At 38.9% G+C, this 24,056-nt stretch overlaps 1 protein-coding gene across 4 annotated transcripts in view; it reads right to left on the bottom strand.

The window, feature by feature from the left end:
* The window catches only part of si:ch211-186j3.6 (neural-cadherin), a 482,505-nt gene that overhangs the window by 261,843 nt on the left and 196,606 nt on the right, over nt 1-24,056 (bottom strand). For all 4 annotated transcript variants that reach the window (XM_036211377.1, XM_024294975.2, XM_036211378.1 and 1 more), the window contains 3 exons: nt 20,587-20,812; nt 18,800-19,004; nt 2,078-2,189 (listed from right to left, as the gene is read on the bottom strand). In XM_036211377.1, coding sequence (XP_036067270.1) covers nt 2,078-2,189; nt 18,800-19,004; nt 20,587-20,812 — 543 coding nt within the window. The remainder of the gene's footprint in view (nt 1-2,077; nt 2,190-18,799; nt 19,005-20,586; nt 20,813-24,056) is intronic.

Below are 24,056 nucleotides of genomic sequence, written 5' to 3'. Positions count from 1 at the left end.
GGGGGGGGCAGACTTAACTTCTTTTGTAAATAATAAACTAAGTGCAGGAAAGTTCAGGAATAAAAATCTCCTGTCGTCAGCTCTTTAGGACAAAAAAACAGAAGAATGTGCTTCTGTGTGCACTCATTTTTATTTATGTTTTTAATTTATTTTTATAAAAGCAAGCACTTTACTCCACATTTTTATGTCTCCCTTAAGTGTTGTTCAATAACTATTTATTCAAGTTCAGCAGTTCTTTTAGTTGTTGTTATTAAACCGGTTTATCCGCATTGTGAATCTACTTTTTCTTTTTTTTTTAAATAATGTTTGGGATATAAAACAGATAAAACTAAGCTCTTTTACAACAGCTGATCATTAAAAAGGAAAAATAAAGTAAAATTTGCTTCATTTTAATAGAAACATTTATAAACAAGAAGTAAAAAAAACTTTTGGGGGCAGAGTTTTGAATTTCAAGGTGAAAAGCTTCATGTATCACCTGAACATTTCTGGAGGAAAAATTATTTTCCTGCATACCTAAAAAAAGGAGCCTAAACTTATTGGAGTTCATTTTTTTAGTAGTAGTGATAACAATGGCAGCAGAGCAGATGATAGCAATGATGATAATACCCATCAGCAAGACAAGCGTGCGCTGTTAAAGCTGCTTCACTCAGAGATGTGAATCTCTCCTACAAGTTTTCTGCCTGGAGTCAAAGTTAATGAGCATTTCCAACGAGGTGTCACAACTGTCATAAATAATTTACACGCAGCATGTAGGTTTTTTTTATTTCCATGGCTTGTCTGTCAGGATAAAAGTGCTTTTTAGCCTACAGTTAGCAGACCTGTGCTCCGTAAGTGAGCAGTTAATTACATTTTACACATGCTTTTTTCATCTGGAGCCGCTGAAAGAATAAACCGACTTCTCAGAGCGAAAACGCTGCTCACACTCTTCCTGCCTGGACTAATAGACATGAAGCGCTGCAGGTATTACAGGGATTCTTTGTACGTTTCTGTCATAAATTACGAGCAGAATTTAATTAGGTTGGGGGTTTTCTTTATCGAGAGGCAGATCAAAATGTGGAGTTGAAGTGAAAAACGTCAGCTAATTCCTAAGTGAGATTGATGAGAGGAGAACTTTGAATTTATCCTGATAAATGCTCTTTTTTGAGATGTCAAAAAAAGCTCTATTTAAAAAGAGAACAGTTTGGAGATAAAAACGCTCCCCGTGTTTTGGTGGAACTAAGTTGTTGTTTGGGAGAATTCTAGTGACAGAAAAGCAGAAGAAAGTAAAAAGTTCAACACCTTTGAGATTCATGTTTTTTCTCATTTATTCAATAAAAAAAACCTTGAAAATAGAAACCTTTAACACTAAAAGAGCTATTTGGGCCAATTTCTAATGACTAAAAACCAGCAAAAGCTACAGTTCATGTCAAATAAGAACCTCCTGCTGCACCAGATTCAGATCAATAAAAATGCAAGAAAGCAAAAAATATGCGTCAGTCCACTTTAGAATTACATGTTCTAAAAATACATTATTTGACATAATTATCAAATAAAGATTAAAAAAAAATTATACATCCAAAATGTTACTTTATTTAGAGACATTCCAGTTAAAGTTCACAGTTTTGAGGTACAGTAAAAGCATCATTAAGGGAAGTTACTTTTTCAACAGGATAAAAGTCTCTTTATAGTCTTTACACCAAATAACTGTTTTTATTTGTAGATTTTCAAATGGTATTTATTGTGTTATTTTAATTAAAGTTTGATGTTGTTACTCAAGAACTCCCAGATCGATTATTTTAAGTCATTTTAATGCTTTGGTGAAGTACAGGGAACATTTTATTTTTATTTTTATTGATTCACAAAATAAAATGCAATGAAAAATACCAAGAAAACCAATCAGTGCATCCTTAACACCTTTTGGAAATTTAAAGGGACCGACCTCAGAGTTTGATTGAATTTATGACAAATAATTGAACACAGAATTGGAAAAAAAAAAAAAAATAAAAAAATAAAAAGCTGTGACTGTTAAAGCAGTCAGAGTTTAAGATTGAAATGATCAAATCTGGTTTTCAGAATTGCTCTTTTCGGCACGGCTCACCTTGCATCAGAGAGGTCGCCGTGGTGACGGTCTCCGGTATGCCGTCCTTGCTGTAAATTGATTGGAGAAATTCTGGCACGCAGTCGTTTTCATCGACAATTACAACTCGAACCTGAAGAGGAAACGAGATGGAGAGAGTCAGGAGTTAAAATAGAAATGACAAGTATGAAGGAATGTGCAACAACTGACATGACTTAAAGCTTCTCTAACTTCTGTTTTTTTTTAATCACCATCAACACGACTGGAACCTTTGTTGATGCATTCACTGCAGCAGATTCAACATTTTCACTCGAAACTGCAAAAAAGTGACCTTGGAAAAAAGTTTTTTTCCTTTTTCTTCATCCATGTGCTGCTTTCATGTGGCGTTTGCATGTGCCAAACCTGTCCTGGCCCTGCTGAGTGGAAAAGCAGGAGATTAAGAGTCTCACTGGGACAGTGTTATGAAATGTTGTAAATCTGGGATTACTCCTGCAGACACTGTGGGAAATTGGTTTTCCTTGCATCTAGAGTGGTTTTCATCTGCGAGTAACCATATCCATAACCAAAAGCAAGCTTCACCCCAACTCCTGCCAAGGTGTCCGGTTTATCTCTGCTCCTCAGGAAGCTGCCGCTGCAGAGCTCCAGCGAGGGTCAGCAGACGACTCCACACATGAACGTGAAGCTGTGATTGGCTGAGATGCTGTTCAGTTCACTCCCACACACAGCGGGCGCGTGTAAATACCACTGGTATTAGGTTTGAGTAGGTAAAATGAAATTCTGCAATATCAGTTAAGCCGTCAGCAAAGATCAGAAGGGACCAAAATCAAATCTGGCCATGTCAACTCCCAGAGGAGCAAGGAAGACGAGGAGGTATTTACACCATTGTTTCCTCAAGAATACCTGATTATCTCATCTCTGTGGGTCACATCACACGTCGACGCCCGTCTTCTGAAATCCTGTTTGTGTTGGTCGGCTCTCCGACTTCAAATATAGATCTATTTTCTCTGCTTTTCTGCACAGCTGTGTCAGTGTTTTTATCCCTTCAGTAGCTGCAAGCGAAATGTGAGAAACCGACTCGCAGCTTCACAGCGGTGCCGTCTTTTAGACTTTTTCACGAGTTCACAGGAAAAGCAAGTTCTCAAAAACTAGAAATAAAAAAAAGAGAGAAGAGCTCAGCGAGCACGAAGCTGCGTTTCTCCTCAGACACCTTTCTGTTTGCTTTTCTCGGTCGGTGGTAAGGATGCGTTTACACGACCGCGGGGCAGCGAGCACGTCAAGAAACTCCCAATTAAAATTTGATTCAGGCAAAAGAATCTTTAAATATTCCAGCAGAAACGCAGCTGCTTCCATTAATGTTGCCATTCTTCTCTTTTCTTTAGATACTTTGGATTGATAATTTTTCAAAGATGCATTTAAATGTCATAAAACCCTTTTTTGTGAACCCCCAGAAAAGAAATAAAAAAATAATATCAGAAAACTTCAGTAAGAGCCTAAAGTTAACTCCAAAAACAAAGTGATTGATTCATTAATCCATTTTATTGTATTTTTCCTCCCAGGTGAGCCTCTGAGAGCTTCTCTTCACCTAAATTCAGAGTATTGCACCATGCAGGCAGGCCTGACTTCGTTACCATGGTTACTTGCATCACTTCTAATGAAACTTTCTTGTAAGAGTTTGTAAGTATTGTTCAAGTTGCTAACAATTTGTCATCTCTAATAGATTTCTTTTACATTTAATAGTAAGTGTTAAAAAAAAGAATTGAGTTAAAGATGTATTTTTTTACACGCTATTGTAGTAGTTTTTTTCACATATTAAATAAAATTAAGCTTAATTTTTGTTTTTTCACTTAATTTTTATTGAGTTTTACAAAAGTGATTTGTACAATATAATGGAAAGCTGTACATTAGCAATATGTATATAGAGGGGGTTAAATTTTTATTTTTAAGTATTTCTTTCTTTAAATCCTTGTGATTCAAATTAAAAAAGATATATTTAAAAAAAAGTGCCAAAATCTAAGAGACAAAAAGGGGAAGAGGGGCGGGGTTGCTCCATTCCAACACTTCCACCCAAAACTCAAAGGAGAATTTCTAATTAACTTCTGCAGAAACTATGTCCTAGAAAATACATTTTGGCTAAAAATGGCTTCATCTGTGACGCTTAAACACAAAATCTTTAACATATTGTAACTTTTCAAATGTTAACATGATCATTCCAGCAGATTTTGAAGGAGAAAAGCGGCGTTCACGCCGCTTTTCTCCTTCAAAATCTGCTGGAATGATCATGTTTATGGTTGAGAAGCTACAGTAAACCAAAGAACATAAACACTGGAGCTACTTTGTTAAAGAGTTAAAAGACTGCTAGAAATACTTTCTTTATTTCTTCATTCTTAGTTCCACAATCAGGATCCATTTTCCTGCTGTGGTGGGAGTTATGATGTATTCCCTTTGGGAACAAAAACCACAACAATCCTGCAAAAAGAGTCATTTATTCTCCCAATACTCAAAATATTCAGATTTGTTTACCATGATGTGGTTTACATAGCCTGAAACCAAAATGACTTTAGAGTTTTTGAATTTATTATCCAACACTTTTCACTTTTACATTGACGCTGAAGGTCACTCTGATTCTGTAGGAGCTGCTGGTTCTGTTTGCATTTTTACCCAGCCAAATCATCACAGGTAGTTAACCAGAGAGCTTCAGGCCTTTCACTCTCTGAGAGTTCACTGTCCTTGAGCTCAACGGTCTTTGTTTTGTTGAAAGATTCTCTAAAGATTCAGTTTTTTTTTTTTTTTCAGAATAAAAGCACTGAGAGTGTGTGCAGGTCAGGGAAAAACTAGATTAAAGGAGAGAAGAGGGGAAGTCAAGATGAGCTGAGACACACATATGGCAGAGCGCGGTGAGGAGCTGCAGGCGGGACTCGGGCTGGTTAGGTAACTAATGGCGCCGACGAGGCATCACTCCTGGAGTGAGAAACTTGGAAACTACCTGCAAATTAAAGTTCCGCTCCGAGAGTCGGCTGCACGCGGAAAACGCAGAGCCCTCGTTCACTATTCTGACAGCCGGCAACACCTTCATTTTACAGCAGATTACGTTCATAAACAACAACAACAAAAAATGTGCAGGAATAGAATGAAAAAGGTTGTTTTTTCTATATGTGCTCTTCAATGGAAAACCTTTAACCCAGAGATGTCAAACTCAATCGCACAAGGGGCCAAAATCCAAAACACAAATTAGGTAACGGGATAAACAGAATAAACATTTACTGAACACTCTAAGACTACATTTTTAAAACTTCAAAACCGTAACTTATAACATAATTATGAACTAGATAAACAGAATCACCTGTGATAATGTTACTGTGAATGATGTAAGCTGAATTTGGCCAATAAAGATGCTAAAACTGATAGCTGAAAATGCTGTAGGTGATAGCTGAAAATGCTGAAGCTGATAGCTGAAATCACTGATGATGCCATTGCTGATAGCTGAAAATGCTGATTGCTGAAAATGCTGTAGGTGATAGCTGAAAATGCTGAAGCTGATAGCTGAAAATACTGAAGCTGATAGCTGAAATCAATGATGATGCCATTGCTGATAGCTGAAAATGCTGAAGCTTATAGCTGAAATCACTGAAGATGTTAGTGCTGATAACTGAAAATGCTGAAGCTGATAGCTGAAACCACTGATGATGCCATTGCTGATAGCTGAAAATGCTGAAGCTGATAGCTGAAATCACTGAAGATGTTAGTGCTGATAGCTGAAAATGCTGAAGCTGATAGCCAGCTAAAATATTATCTAAGTCCCAAATTAGCCTAAACTTCAACTTAGCCAAAAAAACAGAAAAATAAACCAAAATAACCAAAATAGCTAGCATATAAATGTTAGCCTAACTCCAAAACAGCCTAAAAAACTGAAAAAAGACTAAATTAACCAAAACTGCTATGATGTAGCTGAAATGTAGGAATATTATTCCAGAATAAACCTTAAATAACTTTCAATATTTACTCTCCATAAAAATATATTTTGTCAAAATTATACAAGTTAAAGCAACATGAGAGCAACATAACATCGGGTCATTAATAACAATAAAATAAAATGATCTGGAGGGCCGGGTCCGGCCCCCGGGCCTTGACTATGACACATGTACTTTAGGGTATTTGAGGAATAAAATGCCACTAAATGTGCCTGAAACACTAAAAGCCTGCAAAATTCTCCTGTTCCTGGAGGATTTAAGCAGCAGAGGTATGAGTCACTCCTATTAAATCTAACAAACACAAACTAGCAGGCTTCAGAGCAGCCTCTTGTCTTCTCTGGCTGCAGCAGGGTCCTCAGGAAGCTAAGAGACAATCATTTAATCAGAATCTGACAGCCTGCGTTTGAAAGTCACATTTATTTACCTATTAGTCAAAAATGTATGGACTCTGTAAGGGTGAAGCCAGCAAAGAAGCAGACAACATCAGAAAGTCAACACAGCAATAAAGAAAATAATGAGGAGGCTTTTTTCTGGCAAGCGGACGGTGCAGCCCATTTGGTTGGAGTGCCTCTTTATTGTGGATCTTGAAACAGTCGCAGCACTTTCTTGCATTTCAGCTGAAGGGGTTTGTTTTTGGAGCCGGACCGGTGAGGACGGTTATTTTCTGCTGAAGACCAGAGATACAAAAACTGCTGTTTGTTTGTAATTTCAGTTCTGTTCAACACCGATGTCCCCCTTGAATGTATGAAACCACTGACTGTTTATGAGAACTGGACTAAGTGACCCCCCCCCCGGTTTCCAAACAGGAAGTACTCGCTGCATCCAGGAAACCATAATCCCTTAGACTTTTTAACACATTTTTTAATATATATTTTTTTGTGTAGTTAAAGTTATTTAGGTTATTTACCAGCACTAGGCGTGTAGGGAAAAATATATTTAATTTGGCAATATATGGATGATCTAAAAAAGAGCTTAATGTTGTGATCAATAAATACATTAATCTGACCATTTTATTACCATGAAGGGTGTGTTAAGATTCAGATAGAGTTGTTTTTGTTTTTTTTTGTTTAAGTCATACCTATGTTAAAAAAAAGAAAAAGTAAAAATGTGTTCTGGTACAATCTTGGGAAATATTGCGATATGTATTGTGAGATGTGTATTGCGTGTATTGTATCATCAAACTCTTTCCAATACTCAGCCAGGAAAGCAATGCTAGCCAGTCGCCCGGTGGATAGTGCAGTGAGCTAACATAGGCTAGCAGAACTATCCTGCTACACTGTCCACTGGGTGGCTGGTTAGCATACACCAAGCGGCTGCCTAGCGTAGCAAGAAAATCTACTGAATGCCCGCTTAAGCTAATAGTATACCAAGCTAGCTCTGCCAGTCATGGCTAGCTCACTACACTATCCACCAAGCGGCTGGCTAGCATAGCGAGCCGACTTACTGAATGCCCACTTAAGCTAATAGCACTGCAAGCTAGCTCTGCCAGTCATGGCTAGCTCACTATGCTATCCACCAAGCGGCTGCCTAGTGTAGTGAGCCGGCCTATTGAGTGCCCACTTATAGTAAGCCAATAGTATAGCAAACCAACTCTGCAGGTCCTCGCTAGCTCACTACACTATCCATCAAGTGGCTGGCTAGTGTAGCGAGCCGGTCTTCTGAGCATCCACTTAAGCTAATAGCACAGTTTAAAAACCTACTTAAAACCAAATGCATTTCTTAGCTGGTCTCTAAAGTGATGCTGTAGCTTCTTAAACTATCACTGATAATTTAGGCAAATAAACCTTTTTAGTTGGTATACAAGTGTATCAGAGTTTGAATAGGTGATGTTAATTTGAGCTTTTCAAAATACTATTTTTTCACAATTGTCAGAGTAAAACATCTTTATCCAGGTGAAATCTAACTTTTATTTTGAAAATTCACACATTCTTCTTCCTGTTCATCCTTACTCTTAAAGTTGAGCTCAACCTGCAGCTCTACCTCTTGTTTTTCCATGTCTTGGACTTCATTTCTTTCATGTCGCTGATGTATTTGTCAAACTTGTCTCTGCAGCATCTGTGCAGTCATGACCCTCAGGGGGATTTTTTTTTTTTTTTAAATAAGCTATAGGTATGTTGTTCATTACGAATTGTTTCTTCTTCAATTTAAGAAAGAAAAGCTGAATGACCTTAAGGTAGTTCTTTACATTGCTTCTTCACGCAAGGCTCGTTTTACCTGTGATTCCAGTTATTACATGTTTGAACAAATGTCCAATGAATGAAGAGGCAGCAGATGTATTGGATCAAAGTAAGTTATTAGTTAGAAGTTCACGTATAAGTACAAAAACAAAGTTATTCAGTCTAATTGCATTCAAACTGACTCAAAGTCACAAAGTGATATTTAAAATAAAGTATCTCGACACCAAAAGTATTTTATCTGAGAATTAGAGAATGTCTCTAAAGAAAACATCTACATTAAATCATGTTTGGTAGTTTTTTCCACTTCTGCTCTGTGGTCTCAAACCATCTCTAACTTGTTAGCATATTGCTATATTTGCTAGTGTTTTTGGTCTTATTTGTGATGAGTTCTTCCATTGAATTCACCAACAGCAGACTACAACTGGAAAAGTTTGATCTCTTTTGAGTTAAAAGCACATCTTGTCTTAACTGCACAACATTGGTTACTAGCTGCCCAGAGCTGCACTGAGATGATCCTGTTTGGCACAGAGCATCTTTTATTTTGAAAAGAAGTTATTTGAGCTTCTGTCAAACGTAAAAAAATAAATCTAATTTTGAGAGATGCTAGCTTCTTTTTATATTTTTGCTTTGGTTTGTGCCAAAAAATAGACATACTATTAAAAAAAGAAGGTTATGAATGCAAATCCAAATTTATTTTAAGCTAAAGTAAGACTATGTGGCTCCTTGTAGGTTTTGATCAGTAGAAGACAAGTCCAAAAGGCTCTTTTACTGTTAAAGGTTGCCGACTCCTGTTCTAGACTGGAGGGATAGGTAACTCTAGGTCTCAAGGGCTGCAGTGTCTGAATGATTCCCACATATCAAAGCTCTACTCATGACCAATTACCTGGTTCAGGTGTGTCCAGCCAAATATAAAATCCCAGAGCAGGATATGTTGGAAAATATGCAGCATTCAGGATATCAAGGCCTGGAGTTGTCCAACCCTGGCCTAAATCCTCCATCTTCTTTATCTTCTCTCCCTGCAACTCTTCCACTTGAGTCACACATGTACTCTCTTATTCCTCTCCTTTCCAGGGCAAACCTCCGCCTCTCTAACTCCACCTCCACCTGTTCCCTGCTCTCACTACAAATCACAATATCATCTGCAAACATCATAGTCCATGGTGATTCCTGTCTAACCTCATCCGTCAGTTTGTCCATCACCATTGCAAACAGGAAGGGGCTCAGAGCTGATCCCTGATGTAATCCCACCTCCACCTTGAACTCCTCTGTCACCCCTACAGCACACCTCACCACTGTCTTACAGCCCTCATACATGTCCTGCACTGCTCGGACATACTTCTCTGTCACTCCAGACTTCCTCATACAATACCATAGTTCCTCTCTGGGCACTCTGTCATAAGCTTTCTCCAGATCTACAAAGACACAGGGGAGCTCATATAGCGCTTTAGTACCTTTTTAGAAGGCTCAAAGTGTCAATTCTATTCACACAATTGAACACTGGTACAACCTACAACCATCACAGGCGAAGTGGGGTTCTTCTGTGTCTTGCTCAAGGACACTTCAACACATGAACCAATCTTACTATCTTCCAATAAGAGGTTGACCAATCAGAGGTTGACCACTCTACCCCTGCACCACGGCCGCAGAATTACCAGTCTTCATCTAAGCTGGTGCTCTACATCCTCGTTCACACAACCACCCTCATGTCCTCCATCACTACATGCATGAAGCTCTTTTAGCTTAAAACATTTACATTCATTCCTCTCCAGTTCTGATCCCTGTCTCTATTTCAGAGTCCAAACCAACAACTCTTCTACAGATTTCCTTTCATACACTCTTTTGTCAACTCGTATGCTTTTCCCATTGATGTAAGGGCAAAAAGGTTTAGGAGAAGGACAGAGTAATCTTCTGACTATGATTACCACTCACCTCCTTTCTTGCATTTCACCATCTTTACTTATTTCCATGAAGTTTCTGCCCTCGGGCTCTTTGTGTTCTCGTTATGTCAGCGAGTTATTAAAGCTGCTTTTCTTTCCTGTGTATTTGGGTTGTTGGGTCCACTTGACCACACACCATAACAAGCTGTCAGAGTTGACGCGATAATGCAGTCTCTTATTAACACAGCATGAAAAGAAAAAAGAAAAACGGCAGGGATAACACAGGTGGTTGAATTAGCTTCAGTGCGTTCAAGCTGTTGTTGGAAATGTTCCACTCGTATATTTAACTGGCTACAATTTTAATCAAATAACAGAAATTAGAGGGAAAAAAAATGACCTTTTTATGCCCTTAAAGATGGTCAGTGTGATTTTCGATGTTCTACCAGTGGTCTGCACCTGAATAAAACTATCATTAAGGATTTTATTTGATTTTAATTTCGGAGACATTAACAGAAACAGATGGCTACAGCGAGCGGATCACTAACTGAATGTGCCTGTTAATCTCTGTTAAGATCTACTCCGTTATTAACAGAATCCAAGGAGATTTAAATTCGTCCTCTGGAAGCAGAAACTACACAAAGATAATTGTGATCTGTGCTGCTTCATACTGTGCCACAAAAGCCGGAGTAAAGTAACCTCCCCACCCTCCTAATATCAGTTATTCACCAACCAAGGACACGCTCAATGAGAGCTGCATCACAGAAGCTGAAACAATCCACTAAAAGGTGCAGCTCATGAGCAATCATTCTTTACCAGCTTCTAATGCTACAAAGTTTGTCACCTCTGCGGTTGTAAAGTTACACAACGTCCTTTTGTCGTACATGAGTCGGATCAAATAAAAGCTAAGCAGAAACTATAGAAAGTTTACTGAATTACTCAATCCTTCAATGATCCTGGAAAGCTATAATGTGGACAGTGAGGGAGAAAAATGGAGAAACGTGTTTAGGAAACGTAGTTTGTGTGCACAAAATATCAAGGCCGTAGACCTTAGAAAATGTTCATGCACGTTTTTTTTTTTTTTCTCTACAGGCATGATGCACGCACCAGGTTGTAGCCATAGACAGTATATAGAAAGAACTGGACTGATCATCTCCTCCCCTCATGTTCCAACAGAATTCCTGCCTGTGACTTTATAAAGATGTTCATTTAGTCAGCGATGTGTGTTTAGGTCGACCAAGCGTTAGCATTAGCCGTCCTATGGGAAATCCCATTATATGTTAGCATCAATCAAGCAGACTTTAGCTGTATGTCCTAAATCAATATATATTATACGAATCGATTATTCATCTATGAAGCTTAAATCAATTCAAATCGACTAATCTGTTTTATCAACCGTACTATTCCATATGCTGCTTCTACATAAATATTTTCTGTGAAGAGGTTGGGCTACCTGCAGAGCCCACAATGAGTTGTTCATCTTCTGTTTTATCTTGTGTCTTTATTATAAGTTTGTTGATTGTTTTAGGTCTGGAATCACCTTTGGTTCTGGATTTCTAACTTGTTGGTCCAACTGAGGGCGGAGCTTCCTTTTTTGTCGACGCTCCATTGGCTGGACTCAACCACCAGTGGAGGAGGAATCAATGAAACTCATTTTCTAAATCATAGATGGTTGTTGTGGTGTGGAGTTTATCTTTCTTTAAATTAATGTTGTGGAATTTTCTTTGGGAATTTTTTCATTCAAATGAATGTGTTTATATAAAGTTTCAACGATGTATTAGTTTCGTTGGTAAACAAAACCCAAATATTTTGAGTTGTGACTTGAGTTTTGTTCAGGATTTGCTGATTTCTACAAATCAAACCCTTAAATGGTCTCCAATTACATAATACCTTCCACAATCTACATTTTCAAACACTTCTATTTTGATTAATAGTTTCTTATTTTAGTTTATGTTGTGGTTTAATACATAGCAAAACCACAGAAGTTCTTTGGTTCTTAGCCTCTCCAAATATCAATGGAACAACTCCAGCAGAATATACTGTTTAGGTACAGTCCAACTGCAGTGGGTGTGAGGATTTTTCTGTCACTTTTAAGGAGATTTTATTGCTAGCTGAGATATTAGGATTTGAACCACCAACCCCGTGGCTGGGATGTGATTGCTATACCTCCTGAAATGCAATCACCAATCTGTGAAACCTGCAGCAGAACGGTGCGATCTGCAGCTGAAGCGCCGTATGAAAGGAAGCCTACACAGGTGTAACGCCGCCCTGCCACGGCCACGCTCACAGAGGACGAAAGGCTGGCTCAAACCCCCGCCTGCTGTAGCATGATGTCGCCCTCCAGCCTCCACCACAAGCTCAACATGAACTCATCCTCGACACGTTTTACCTTCAAAACCGAACCGCCGGCTGTTCTCTGAAAGAAGCTTCATATTAAAAAATCATCGTTTGAGGTCAGGCTGAAATGATGACGACAAAGCAGCACAACCGTCCTCGTTCCTCTTGTAGCAACCAGACGGTGTCACATGACTGGGTTATCTATACGGGGATGGAATTTAGTTTGGAGCCTTCACATCTTTGAGAGAAGTGATGAAGGTAATTTGGGTAACTTTTCTACAGAAACTACAATCATGTCAGTTTTCATCTATATTTATATCTATATTTTAGATAACTATAACAATATTTATCTGTTGTAAAAACATTCCTAGTTCTCTTTAAATTATGATAAGTGCTGGGAATCTCAGAGTAACTCACGAGATGATGCGATTCATGATACATGGCACATGATACCGATAGTATCACAATATGGCAAATATTGTAATAATCAATAAATCGCCTTGGTAATCTATATATCCCTATTTTGTAAACAAAAATATATTTTTATCTTCCCAAAACCTTTTTTTTCAAACAATTTAAAACTTAATATATTAATTAAATGTCCTTTGGAACAATAGCATAAAATTATCAATAAATACTAATGTGTCTTTGTAATAATAACATTCTTTTTAAGGTAACAAATAAACAAAGCTCCAAATAGCTTGTGAGAAGCTAATTTTAAAAATTAAAAATATAACTAATTTTTCACAATAATATACCCTAACTGACAAATGCGATCATATTTGTGTATCTAGACAGACTGTAGAGATTAAAATAAACACATAAAGACAAAACAGATCAACACAGATCAACATAGTGGGCAGACTATGGAGCTGAGGCGTTTGAGTGTCTGATGATGGCATTAAAAACCTTAAATAACCACAGCTAAGCAGAAGTGCCTGCTAACCGTCGCAGAGAAATATGTATGAACTGGAGGTTATGTGGATACCGCCCGCACTCCGCTTCAGTCTCCGGTGTGAACCCGGCGTAAGAGAAAAAAGGGGGCCTGGAATCTTCCGTTAGTTGAAATACAGAGATATTTCCCCATACCGTTATTTGGTCCCACCTCTAATTATGATGATGTCATTTTTAGACAAAATTAAAAACCTTTTGTTGTTTTCAAGGACATAGTTTCTGCAGAGCGGCAGTAGTTTCTTTTATTTTATTGGTTTATTTCCCAGGGACAGTGCACTTTAAAAGCATAACTGTACAATTAGCATAAAGGCTATTTTTCATCTGTAGTCCCTGGACAGATGTTTAAAATGTCAACCTAAAACATTAAATCAACAATGAAAAGCACCACAAAAAGATGAATGAGAAATTATTGATGATTGGTCAATATTTGAATATTTTGATATCAGATGAGGAAGTGTTCAAATTCATGTGTGAATCTCTGATCAACACGAAGACCAAATTTGTCCAAATCTGAACAAGAGAAGATGCAAAAGTCCCATCAAGACTGGTTATAGAAAGAGTTTTTAACAAGTAACACAAAACAAAACCATTTATTTCTCAGAGAAAATATCAAATCTATGATGGAGAATTGCTGTTTGGAACAGAACTGTTTTGTTTTTTTTCCTCTCCACCTCCTCGGTTGTTTCCTCGTTCACAGGTCTTTTCCGCCTTTTCTGCTCCAGCTTTTCCCTCACAAGCTCTCCATGGAGCACTGAGACCAAGAGTGAAGATGCTGCAGACAGATGGGTTCAGCAGGACATGTTTTAGCCTGAGGCCAGAGTAATGATGGAAACTAGACCAGATGCCTGAGCGCCTGCAGCACCCAGCCTCAGTTCTGCCTCACTCCCTGACAGCCAGGGGGAGTCACCGGGAGTCCCAGAGCACCTCCTCCAATCACACAGATCCATTAGTGCGCTCCGTTCACACTTTGAAAGGTAAACATGTACCGTTGTTGTTCAAAGTGAGGGAACCGCTGATGTTTATTTATCTAACAAAAAGTCTCAAGACGACTTCTGTTGAGATATTTTCTGCTATCTAAAACCAGCCAGCAAGGACAAGTGACCCCAGATGGTTTAAAAGAGGGCAGAAAATGTGGGACCTGATCGGGTTTGTCTGCAGTTTCTGTGGTGGTCCCACCTGTATTTGCCCACATTGATTTAAATGGGGATTCAGTCCGTTAGCTTACAACGCTAGCTAGCTGGAAAGCATAGCAAGCGAGTGAGCTCCACTGCAGAACACTAGTTAGCGCCAATGTAGCATGCTAGCGAGCTCCACTGTAGCATGCTAGCGAGCTCTACTGTAGTATGCAATCGAGTTCTGCTGTAGCGAGCTCCACTGTAGCATGCTACTGAGCTCCTTGAGCTAGCAAGCTCTGCAGTGGCATGCTAGTGAGCTATACTGTAGCATGCTAGCGAGCTCTACTGTAGTATGCAATCGAGTTCTGCTGTAGCGAGCTCCACTGTAGCATGCTAGCGAGCTCTACTGTAGTATGCAATCGAGCTCCACTGTAGCATGCTACTGAGCTCCTCTACAGCGAGCTAGCAAGCTCTGCTTTATTGAGCTAGCAAGCTCTGCAGTGGCATGCTAGTGAGCTCCACTGTAGCATGCTAGCGAGCTCCTCTGTTTTGAGCTAGCGTGCTCCACTGTAGCATGCTAGCGAGCTCTGCTTTATCGAGCTAGCAAGTTCTGCTGTAGCGAGATAGCAAGCTTCTCTATATTGAGCTATCAAGTCCTGCTGTAGCATGCTAGATAGCTCCACTGTAGCATCCTAGTGAGTTCTCTGTATTGAGATAGTGAGCTCCACTGTAGCATGTTAGCGAGTTCCTCTACAGCAAGCTAACATGCTCTGCTTTATCGAGCTAGCGAGATATGCTGTTGCAAGCTAGTATGCTAGGCTTTATTGAGCTAACAAGCTCAGCTGTATTGAGCTAGCTAACTCTGCTGTATTGAGCTAGCGAGCTCCGCTGTCCTCCAGGCGACTGGATAGCATAGCAAGCCAACCCACTGAGTGCCCACATAAGCTAATGTGGGCAAACACAGGTGGGGCCACTAAGGAAGCCCATTTGGGGCCCCATTTTCTGTGCACTTTTAAACCCTATGGGGCCCACCTGGCCTTGCTGGCTGGATGAGGTCACTTTTTGTCTCTTTTGGTGCCAGAATTTGCTGTATTGGTAAAAAATAAAGCAACGAAAATTTAACTTATAAAGGATTATTTTTCATTTTATCAGATTAGAATATATTCAAAATACTATCTGGGGGGGAATTATTAGAGCATCAGTTTGCAGAACATTTATTTGACTGTATTTGTCTGAGTATTTTAGCATTCTAGCTGAGAATTCCTACTTTTATTTTGCTTATATGCTGCTTTGTTGTGTACAAGACATTTCTTGGTTTTTGCCTTTGGGCCATAAAAAGTATAAAACCACCAGCCGACATCATGGGGAATAGAGATTAAAAACGATATGAAAACAGAAGCTTTTAACAACAGACTATAGTCTTTAAGGAATAGAAACCCAAGTTGCATTTAAAATATTTGTAGTTAAATGATCAGCTCCCAGTTGAGTCAACCAGAATCCACAATTTAGTGACTGTTTAGCTCGGCTTCACAGTTTTTACTCTGTTATTACAAGAAAACCTCAGTCTACAGTCTTTTAATTGGAAAACTACATTTCTATGGAACAAACACGTTCTTTTCCTTTAAAGCCTCAGGGTGCCAAAGCAGAAGAATAAAAGATCAACACAAAGCTTTGGAGCCACAGGTTCAGACCCTGCAACTCTATACTGTTTGTCATTTTTATTTCATGTTATTTTTAAGATGTACTCCACTTCTGTGAAATTTGCATGTTGTCGATTTACATTTTCTTATTTCTCTTGTGCAGAAAAACCCCAAGGTTTTGTTACTCTGATTTATTTACTGTTTTGTTTTTTATTCGTTTTTTTTTTCAAGCTTTCATCTGCTGAATGGAAGAAAAAAAAATAATAAAGTTGAGTTTTCAAATGAGCATTAAAGTTTTAAAGAAGCTGTGTGGGCAGTCAAAATGCATTATTCTGCAAAGCTAACAGCCTGTTTTGCCACAGAAACGAAGCGGGATCTCAAACAATAATTTACAGGGTTTTTGCATTTAATGATTTATTAGCTGTCAGCCAAGCTTTACCAAACTCGGCCAGAAGACTGACTTAATGTCTCTGCAAAAAAGAGATTAATCAGGGGGCCTGAAACCAAGCTTACTTTAAATGCTAAATTTCCAGCTACTGCTGGGAATTAATTAATTTAAGTCTTACAGCTTTAATGCAGTTTAAATACACTTCTGTGATATTTTAGAACAACCAAGAGTTTCAGAAACGCTTAAAAAATATATATTCTTTGATCTAAACTGATTGGTTGTTTTTGGTTCTCTGGTAATTATGCCAAAATTATGGAGAACACGTGCGACAAATTAAATTCACATTTAAAATGGGGCACAAAAGGGTTTTGGCAGCAACTAATTCTGCAAGTTTTTCTTTTGCATATACAGTCAAAGGTACAGTTCAACTGTGAGAAACAGAATTTTAAAATAATCCATCAATTCAAATTGTAGGATTTTTTTTTTTAAAAAAAGGCTTTTTCTGTGTAAAAATGCAGACAATAAATATTTAATTTCAAGAAACAACCAAGAATTATCCATAACAGACCCGTTACATCTTCTTTAAGTAGATCTACTAAATTCAATAGTTTTTATTTAGTTTGAACTGGTTATTTGTTTAAGAGACACGGTTCCTCACCCATAAACAGACTCTCTCCATCTCGACAAAGACCGAAGAGCTGTCAAAGGAAGAAGACTGTTCACAAGAACTGGACTGGGATGGACCAAATTGCAACAAGCAAACAGCTTGATGAGGAGAAATCAACCATTGAAGCAATTATTAAAAAAAATGAAGAATACAAGATCACTGAGGATCTCCATCTAACTGGGACTCCATCATGATCTTGAAAATGGAGAGGAAACTACAGACAAAGAGCAACTTTGACGCCTGTTATAAAACAGACGGTGGACACAAATTCAGGTGCGAATTTTGAGCCATTTGATAGGAAAATTCATTTAAATGACGCGTGCCAGGCGGTGGGGGGTGGGGGTTTCGCGGTGCACCTGTGATCCAATCCGTTACACCCTTAACCTATATGATTTTTTTGGCAACAAGCACATCTTCAAGTCTTGTACGGTATGTGTCAGGAAAAAAAGTAGTTTGTTATCATACTCCTGCACAATGTAGATGGCGGGCATCCAGCATTAGAGGGCTCCGGTGATTGGTCAGTGACACGAACAACTCCTGGTTTAATGCCTAAAGGGCTTTATTTGATTCGTTCCTTCAAACTACAGAGAGATATATTAGCATTTGCACAACCAGAGACCACTAATCGCAACGTTTGACTTCTGCATACCGCACTGGCCTGATACCGCGATGACGGTTAATTTTTGTTTTATTGTGCAGGTATAATTTGGTCAATGACCTGAAGAGAGCCAGGACCACAAGAACAAAAAGGTTTAATAGTAACACACAATGTCACGGTGGATTTGAAAGGTCCTCCTACTTAAAAGGTCCAGTTTTGTCTAAAATTGACCAGAGAACATCTGGACGATCCAGAGAAGGGTCATGTGGTCAGAAGAGATCAGAATAGAATTATTTGGTATATACACCACACTCCAGAAAGAATGCTTAGTTACATCGACTGAATCAAGCAAGGGGGTGGAACAATCATGCTTCTGGGCTGTTTTTCTACAAGGGGGACAAGGTGACTGATCTTTATCAAAGAAAAGATGAATAGGACCATTAATGGTTATATTTTGGGGGAAAAAATGTGCTTCCATGAGTGAGAGAAGCATTTCAAGGATTTAGAGGGGTCTAGCCAATCTCTGGACCTCAAACCAATCGAGAATCAATGGAGGGAAGTAAAAGTATGTGTTGTTTAGCAACAGCCGTCACAACTCTTGAGAAGATCTGCATGGAAGTATGGACCAAAATACCAGCTAGAGTGCGTGTAAACCAGGTGAAGATGAACAAGAAACGTCATCTCTGTAAAGAAGTAACAGGTCTGAGAGGGACAGAGTTCTTGGTTGTTTGTAGGAGATAAATACACATTTTCTAGATCACTATAACAAAAAAATGTCAATGTTTACAGATCGCGCTCATCTTTTTGAATAAGACAGCTTGCAGAATCCGTAACTGACAAATACTTTTGTACCCATCTATAGCAAATCAGGGAGGTCATTAGTAAATGTTGTTGGATATCAGGCAGAAATATTCCATTTCACCACAATCTGACCTAGACATAAGACATCCATGTCAACCAACCAGTGATAGTGTGTCAGTGAAAACATGAGACTTTATAGGCAAGTTTACAATAAACACACAAACCTCTGCTGCACTGCGCAGGCCTTTCTGGCCCTCAGTGGCACGCACTAAGAGCAGGTAGGGGTGCTGGTCGGTCTCGTAGTCAATAGAGCGGGTGAGGCTGATTTCACCGGTCTCTGCTGAGATAGAGAAGAGGCTGCTGGGATTGATGACCAGGCTGTAGCTAATTGGCTTTTCTTGGAAGGACACAGCAGGTGTCACCAAAAACCTGTGGAGACAAGGAAACGGTGCACTTTGAAACCATTGGACAATAGCTGCTGTGAGATTTTTGTAAATGAAAAATCTAATAGAATACTGGAATCTTAATGTTGATGTTTCTTTAACATTTGCTTAAAAATGCATAGAAGACCATTTAGAAATATCACAGATGGGATTTTTTTGTTAAAGCTGCTCATGGGGTGGGCAGTACTATGAGAAATAAGCTCAGAACAAGAAAATAAAAAGACCAATTAAAAAAGGCGAATTTCTACTCCTACAAAGCATCTTTTTCAACTCAAACAATATAACCATAGCGTGCTCCCCCAGCTAACTATTTATAAATGAGCAGCAGCAGATTAAAAAGAGTTATATATCTAACTAGTAACCAGTGTACTTTTGAAGATTAGGGATGTGGTCAATTCTCTTGGTTCTGGTCCAAACTCTGACAGCAGTGATCTCAATGAGCTCCAACTTTATAAGAGTTTTATTTATTTTGGAATAACAGGCAACAGGTTAAAATACTCCAGCCTGCAAAGATTTGGCTCAAGTGGGAACTCAGTAGGTAGCTGCAACGCTAGCCAGCCGCCCGGTGGACAGCATAGCAAGCTAGCGAGGGGCTAGCTCAATGGACGCTAGCCAGTCACCTAGTGGAGCTTAGCGAGATAGATCAGCTAGCCCCTCACTAGCTCGCTATGCTGTCCACTAGGCGACTGGCTAGTGTAACGAGCTAACCTACTGACTGCCCACTGAAGCCAATGTGAGCAAACACAGGTGGGGCCACCGCCCAATCTCTGGAAAAACCCTCCTGGGACCACATTTTCGGCCCACTTTTAAATCTCTCTGTTGGATTGAGATGAAAAACATCAGATTTTGTTACGACCATGATGTGTCAGAAATCAGAGTTTCATGACACTAAGATTTCCAACTTGACAATTGATCCTTTAAACAATAAATTTACTTTTTAGATAATTGATTCTATAAACAGTGTCTACTGTAAACAGAAGAAGGTTCGATTTCATCCAGATGTTTAGCGTCTTCAAGAAGCAGCAGAGAAAGTCTAAATGACCTTTAGAAGGTTTTATATCAGAACTACGATAAAGCTGAGTGTCATCTGCAACACTTTGATCTAAAATACTCATTAGTGTACATGATCGGACCTGGAGACAACCAGTGAAGATTAAACAGCAGGCGTTCAAGAATTGAACCCTGAGGTACTTTGCCTGACAGTGAGACACACTGTTCCAAAATGAACAGTTTAAGCAGTCTGGTCTGGTAAGATTGCGGGTGGCTAAGAAGAATACCGCTGTTAAGTGGAAAACAAAACTGCTAGCTTAGAGCTATACTGGTGTTTTCTAGTGTCGTCATCACTTTCTGCCAATCAGCAATTCCGCCCCGACCTACAACCGATGGGGGTCTTCAAGAGGTATAGGTCGCAACTGTTTAATGAGTCCATTTTATAATGGAGATGCTCGAAATACCGGATCAAACCGGACTGTCCCGTCCCAGACTGCTCAGTGGAAACGAGGCTTTAGTAATACTCCAGCTTAGTACCGTCATTCAGACTACAACAAAGTACAGAGGTGTGAACTCACGGCTGTCCTTCAGGGGTGTTTTCTGGTATGGCGATGATGTAGGAGGCATTGGTAAACTGCGGTGGGCGTGGTCCAGCAACCACAGAGACCACAGCGGGGGCGCTGCGGCTGCCGAGCCGGTCAGCAGCCACCACCGTCAGGAGGTACTCTCTGTCCCGCTGCAGAGGCAGAACTGTAGTCCGTATGTGGCCGGTTTTTCGGTCCACTTCAAAACGTCCATCACCTCCTGTGTTGGAGAAGAACACAGACGAGCATCGTGTTAAAGAAGCTTTGGAACCAGCTTTTCTTCTTGATTGTTTAATTACTGTCCAGTAAGATGTGGCTTGTATACAGAAGCACCAATATGAACCCCAGTGGACCTTCAGGTTTTCATAGAATCTACTGGCTTACACCGTGAGAAGAATGAAGAATAACTTTTAAATAAATGAGACCAATTTCTTCATGATTTAAAAAAAAAGAGCAAAGTAGATGAAAAATTGATTGATGGGTTAAACCTATTCTGACAAAAGTTGTAGTCCAAGATGTTTACACACATCCCACTTTCTCTACCTGATTCCTGCCAATCCTTCTTTGGCGGAAAACTCTTTTTGATGAAGCCAGGGGTCGTTTTAGGAATCATTTCTGGAAATTATAACCGATACCCAGCCCTAGTTCTGACTCCTCCTGCTACTCACTGCAACTCCCATCAGCCACTGCCATGGACTCTTTCCTGCTCAGCTGTTCATCCTCATAGTCATGGTTACAAATCATATAAACCAATAAACAAATAAAGTTCCTGATTCTTACAATTCAAAGCAAAACAGTGAAGGCTAGAAGGCTCGAGACACTCGTAAAGTTCACAAGACAATCTGGCAACGGTTGGCAGGAGAATGCAGACTAAATTAGGAGGGCGTGACAATCAATCACAGGTGCACCCATTAATGAGAAGGAGAACCAGGTGGGAGACAGAAGGAGAAGGCAAAAAGGTAAACACAGCTACACACCTGATCCCAGCCCCAACATTTCTCAGACAAACATGAACATTTCATACTTTTCCCTTGTTGAAACTCTCAAAATTCAAACCTTTGTCGAAAAAAGGTCCAGTTTTATAGAATGAAAACAAAGATCTGATCTCAGTTAAAGATTTTTGTAGATTTGGCAAATGGAACACGTTCTGTACTGGAGGAAATTATTAATTATTAACAATTGTCAATATTCAGCAGAACACAATACCCTAAAACAACGAGAAATTGACCAATGAATTGTGTCCAAACACATGCTTCAGTGTGTTATGGCTGTGTGAGTCCTCTCTGCTTATTTACCATCAGAGTTTTTAACAAATGTCTTAATTCTTCACAGATGTTACTGATTTGTCAATTTCTCTCCTATATTTTTAGAGTAGTCACTGACTTATAAACCAGTGCTTTGTTTTAAAATAAAATATTCTAGTGGATTTGTTGTTAGCTTTTTGTTTTCTCACTGCTCCAATGACTAATTTATCTTTTCTACTCTACAACAGCTGTTCCAAGGATTTAGTCTTTGTTCATCTGCTTCTTAACTCTCATTCCTGCAGTTACTAATCTGCCTGTTGGTCGTGTATTTCTGGCTTTTGTCTGACTCTTTCCTGTCATCTTTGCCTCAAACCACTCACCGCAGATGGTTGCCTTTCCAGAGTCTGCTTCTGCTAACGTTTGTTCCTGATTTTCTATTTAGACGTTTTCCATTGCACTGTCACCTTTGGTTTGCTCAACATGGGGATTACACAGAAAACCTTTTGATTTAATTCCATTTGTCATGTTAAATGGTGAATGCTGTATGTTTGTACAACGATTCACTACCTTCTCAGAAGGCCCATAGAGCTTTATATTCACACATACGCATCCACACACTGATGATGGCTTTGCTGCTGAACACTGGTACCAACCTATAGCCTGTAGAGTGGTTCAGAGTTGCACATGGGCAACCTTGAGACCAAAGGTTGACCACTCTACCTCAGCACCATGGCCACCCCAAGAATAACCATTCTTGCTCTGCTACTTTTGTTTTAACATGTCCTTGATAATCCCCATATTTTCAGAATATTTCTTGTCTATTGTACAAGTTATTCAACTTATAGACGGCCTCAACCTTTAGACGTTCAACGCTCACGATGTTTTACTGACAGATTTTATGTAGCTCGCACACACGGCATAGGGGTGTGGCTTTCCAACAAACTAACTCCTGACTGGCAAGAGTGGTTGCCACGGAAACAATGACTCAGAACAAGTCAATCCATCAATCAATTATTTTTATATGTCACATACTTGAACTGCATTGCAATGCAGTAGTGAAATGTTTTTTTTTTTTTTTGTATCACATAGAGAATTAATACATTTGAAAACTAAATAAATAATTAACTCAAATATTTATAAAAAAAATAATAATAAAATAAAAAACTCAGATCAATCACTGCTTACTGTCAATGTCTGGCTCCAACTTTATTTAATGATGAGTGTATGCAGTGTTCGTCAATAACACACAATGATCTTTTTTTATGTGGTTTTCTAATTACTGCAACATTTATAACCAGAATACCTGGATTAATATGATATAATGTGTTTTTTTCATTATCTAGTTACATTGAAGACATCTGTGCCATTGTTGGCAATGTCTTGAAATGTAAATAATATAGGCAACTAATGAGAAATAGCTACCAAGTAAATAGATGAATCATTATGGATGCTACTGTATTTACCAGACCACAACTTTCTCTGAGGCAAACTGTCAAACTGAAAAAAGGTTTTCCTTTTGAAGGATTAAAGCGACTAAATCCACTTTCATAGCTGTTGTTTAAGTCCAGATAATGATGGTCTTTACCCCCAACATTTATTTGTGGAATTCAGACAGACACTGTCAGACTTTAGATTGGGGCAGTTAACAAGGCAAAATCATCTTAGAAAAAATAAAATAAAATCTTGGTCTCGACATGTATCCTGTTTCACAAATAAAGCCTGAAGGGACATGAAAGCCTGCATGGCTGGTCTGGTCCAGTCAACAAAATAAGTTAGCACTATGACTCTGCAATCCATCAAAATGTCAATAATAAACCTAATTTAAAAAAAATTTGGACCATATGAACTCTGTAGAAATCCTGCAGGAAATACCACCAGTGGAGTGTTTGTGCACACCTCACTCTAACTGGCTCTTGTGACAGAGAAAGTCAGAACCAGATTACAAATCACCTGAAGCAGACAAAAATTAAACAAATCCAGGTGCTGATTCTAAGCCAAAGCAATAATATCCACTGTGCTTTTATTCCCAAATAGAGTCTAAAATGAAGAATTAAATGTTAAACTATAGAACATCATCTTCACACAGAGACAGATCTGCCAATAATGAAGAAACATGAATCTAACAGGATATCGTCTGTCTTCTTTTACTTTCCAAAACTTGATTGATAAGAATGCTAATCAAACATTTTTGTCATATTTAATACCTTCATGGGATTAAGC

This window comes from Oryzias melastigma, linkage group LG3 (assembly GCF_002922805.2).
Source record: "Oryzias melastigma strain HK-1 linkage group LG3, ASM292280v2, whole genome shotgun sequence".
Taxonomy (NCBI): domain Eukaryota; kingdom Metazoa; phylum Chordata; class Actinopteri; order Beloniformes; family Adrianichthyidae; genus Oryzias; species Oryzias melastigma.
The sequence above is the reverse complement of the archived record's forward strand: the minus strand, read 5'-3'. Positions and strand labels throughout refer to the sequence as shown.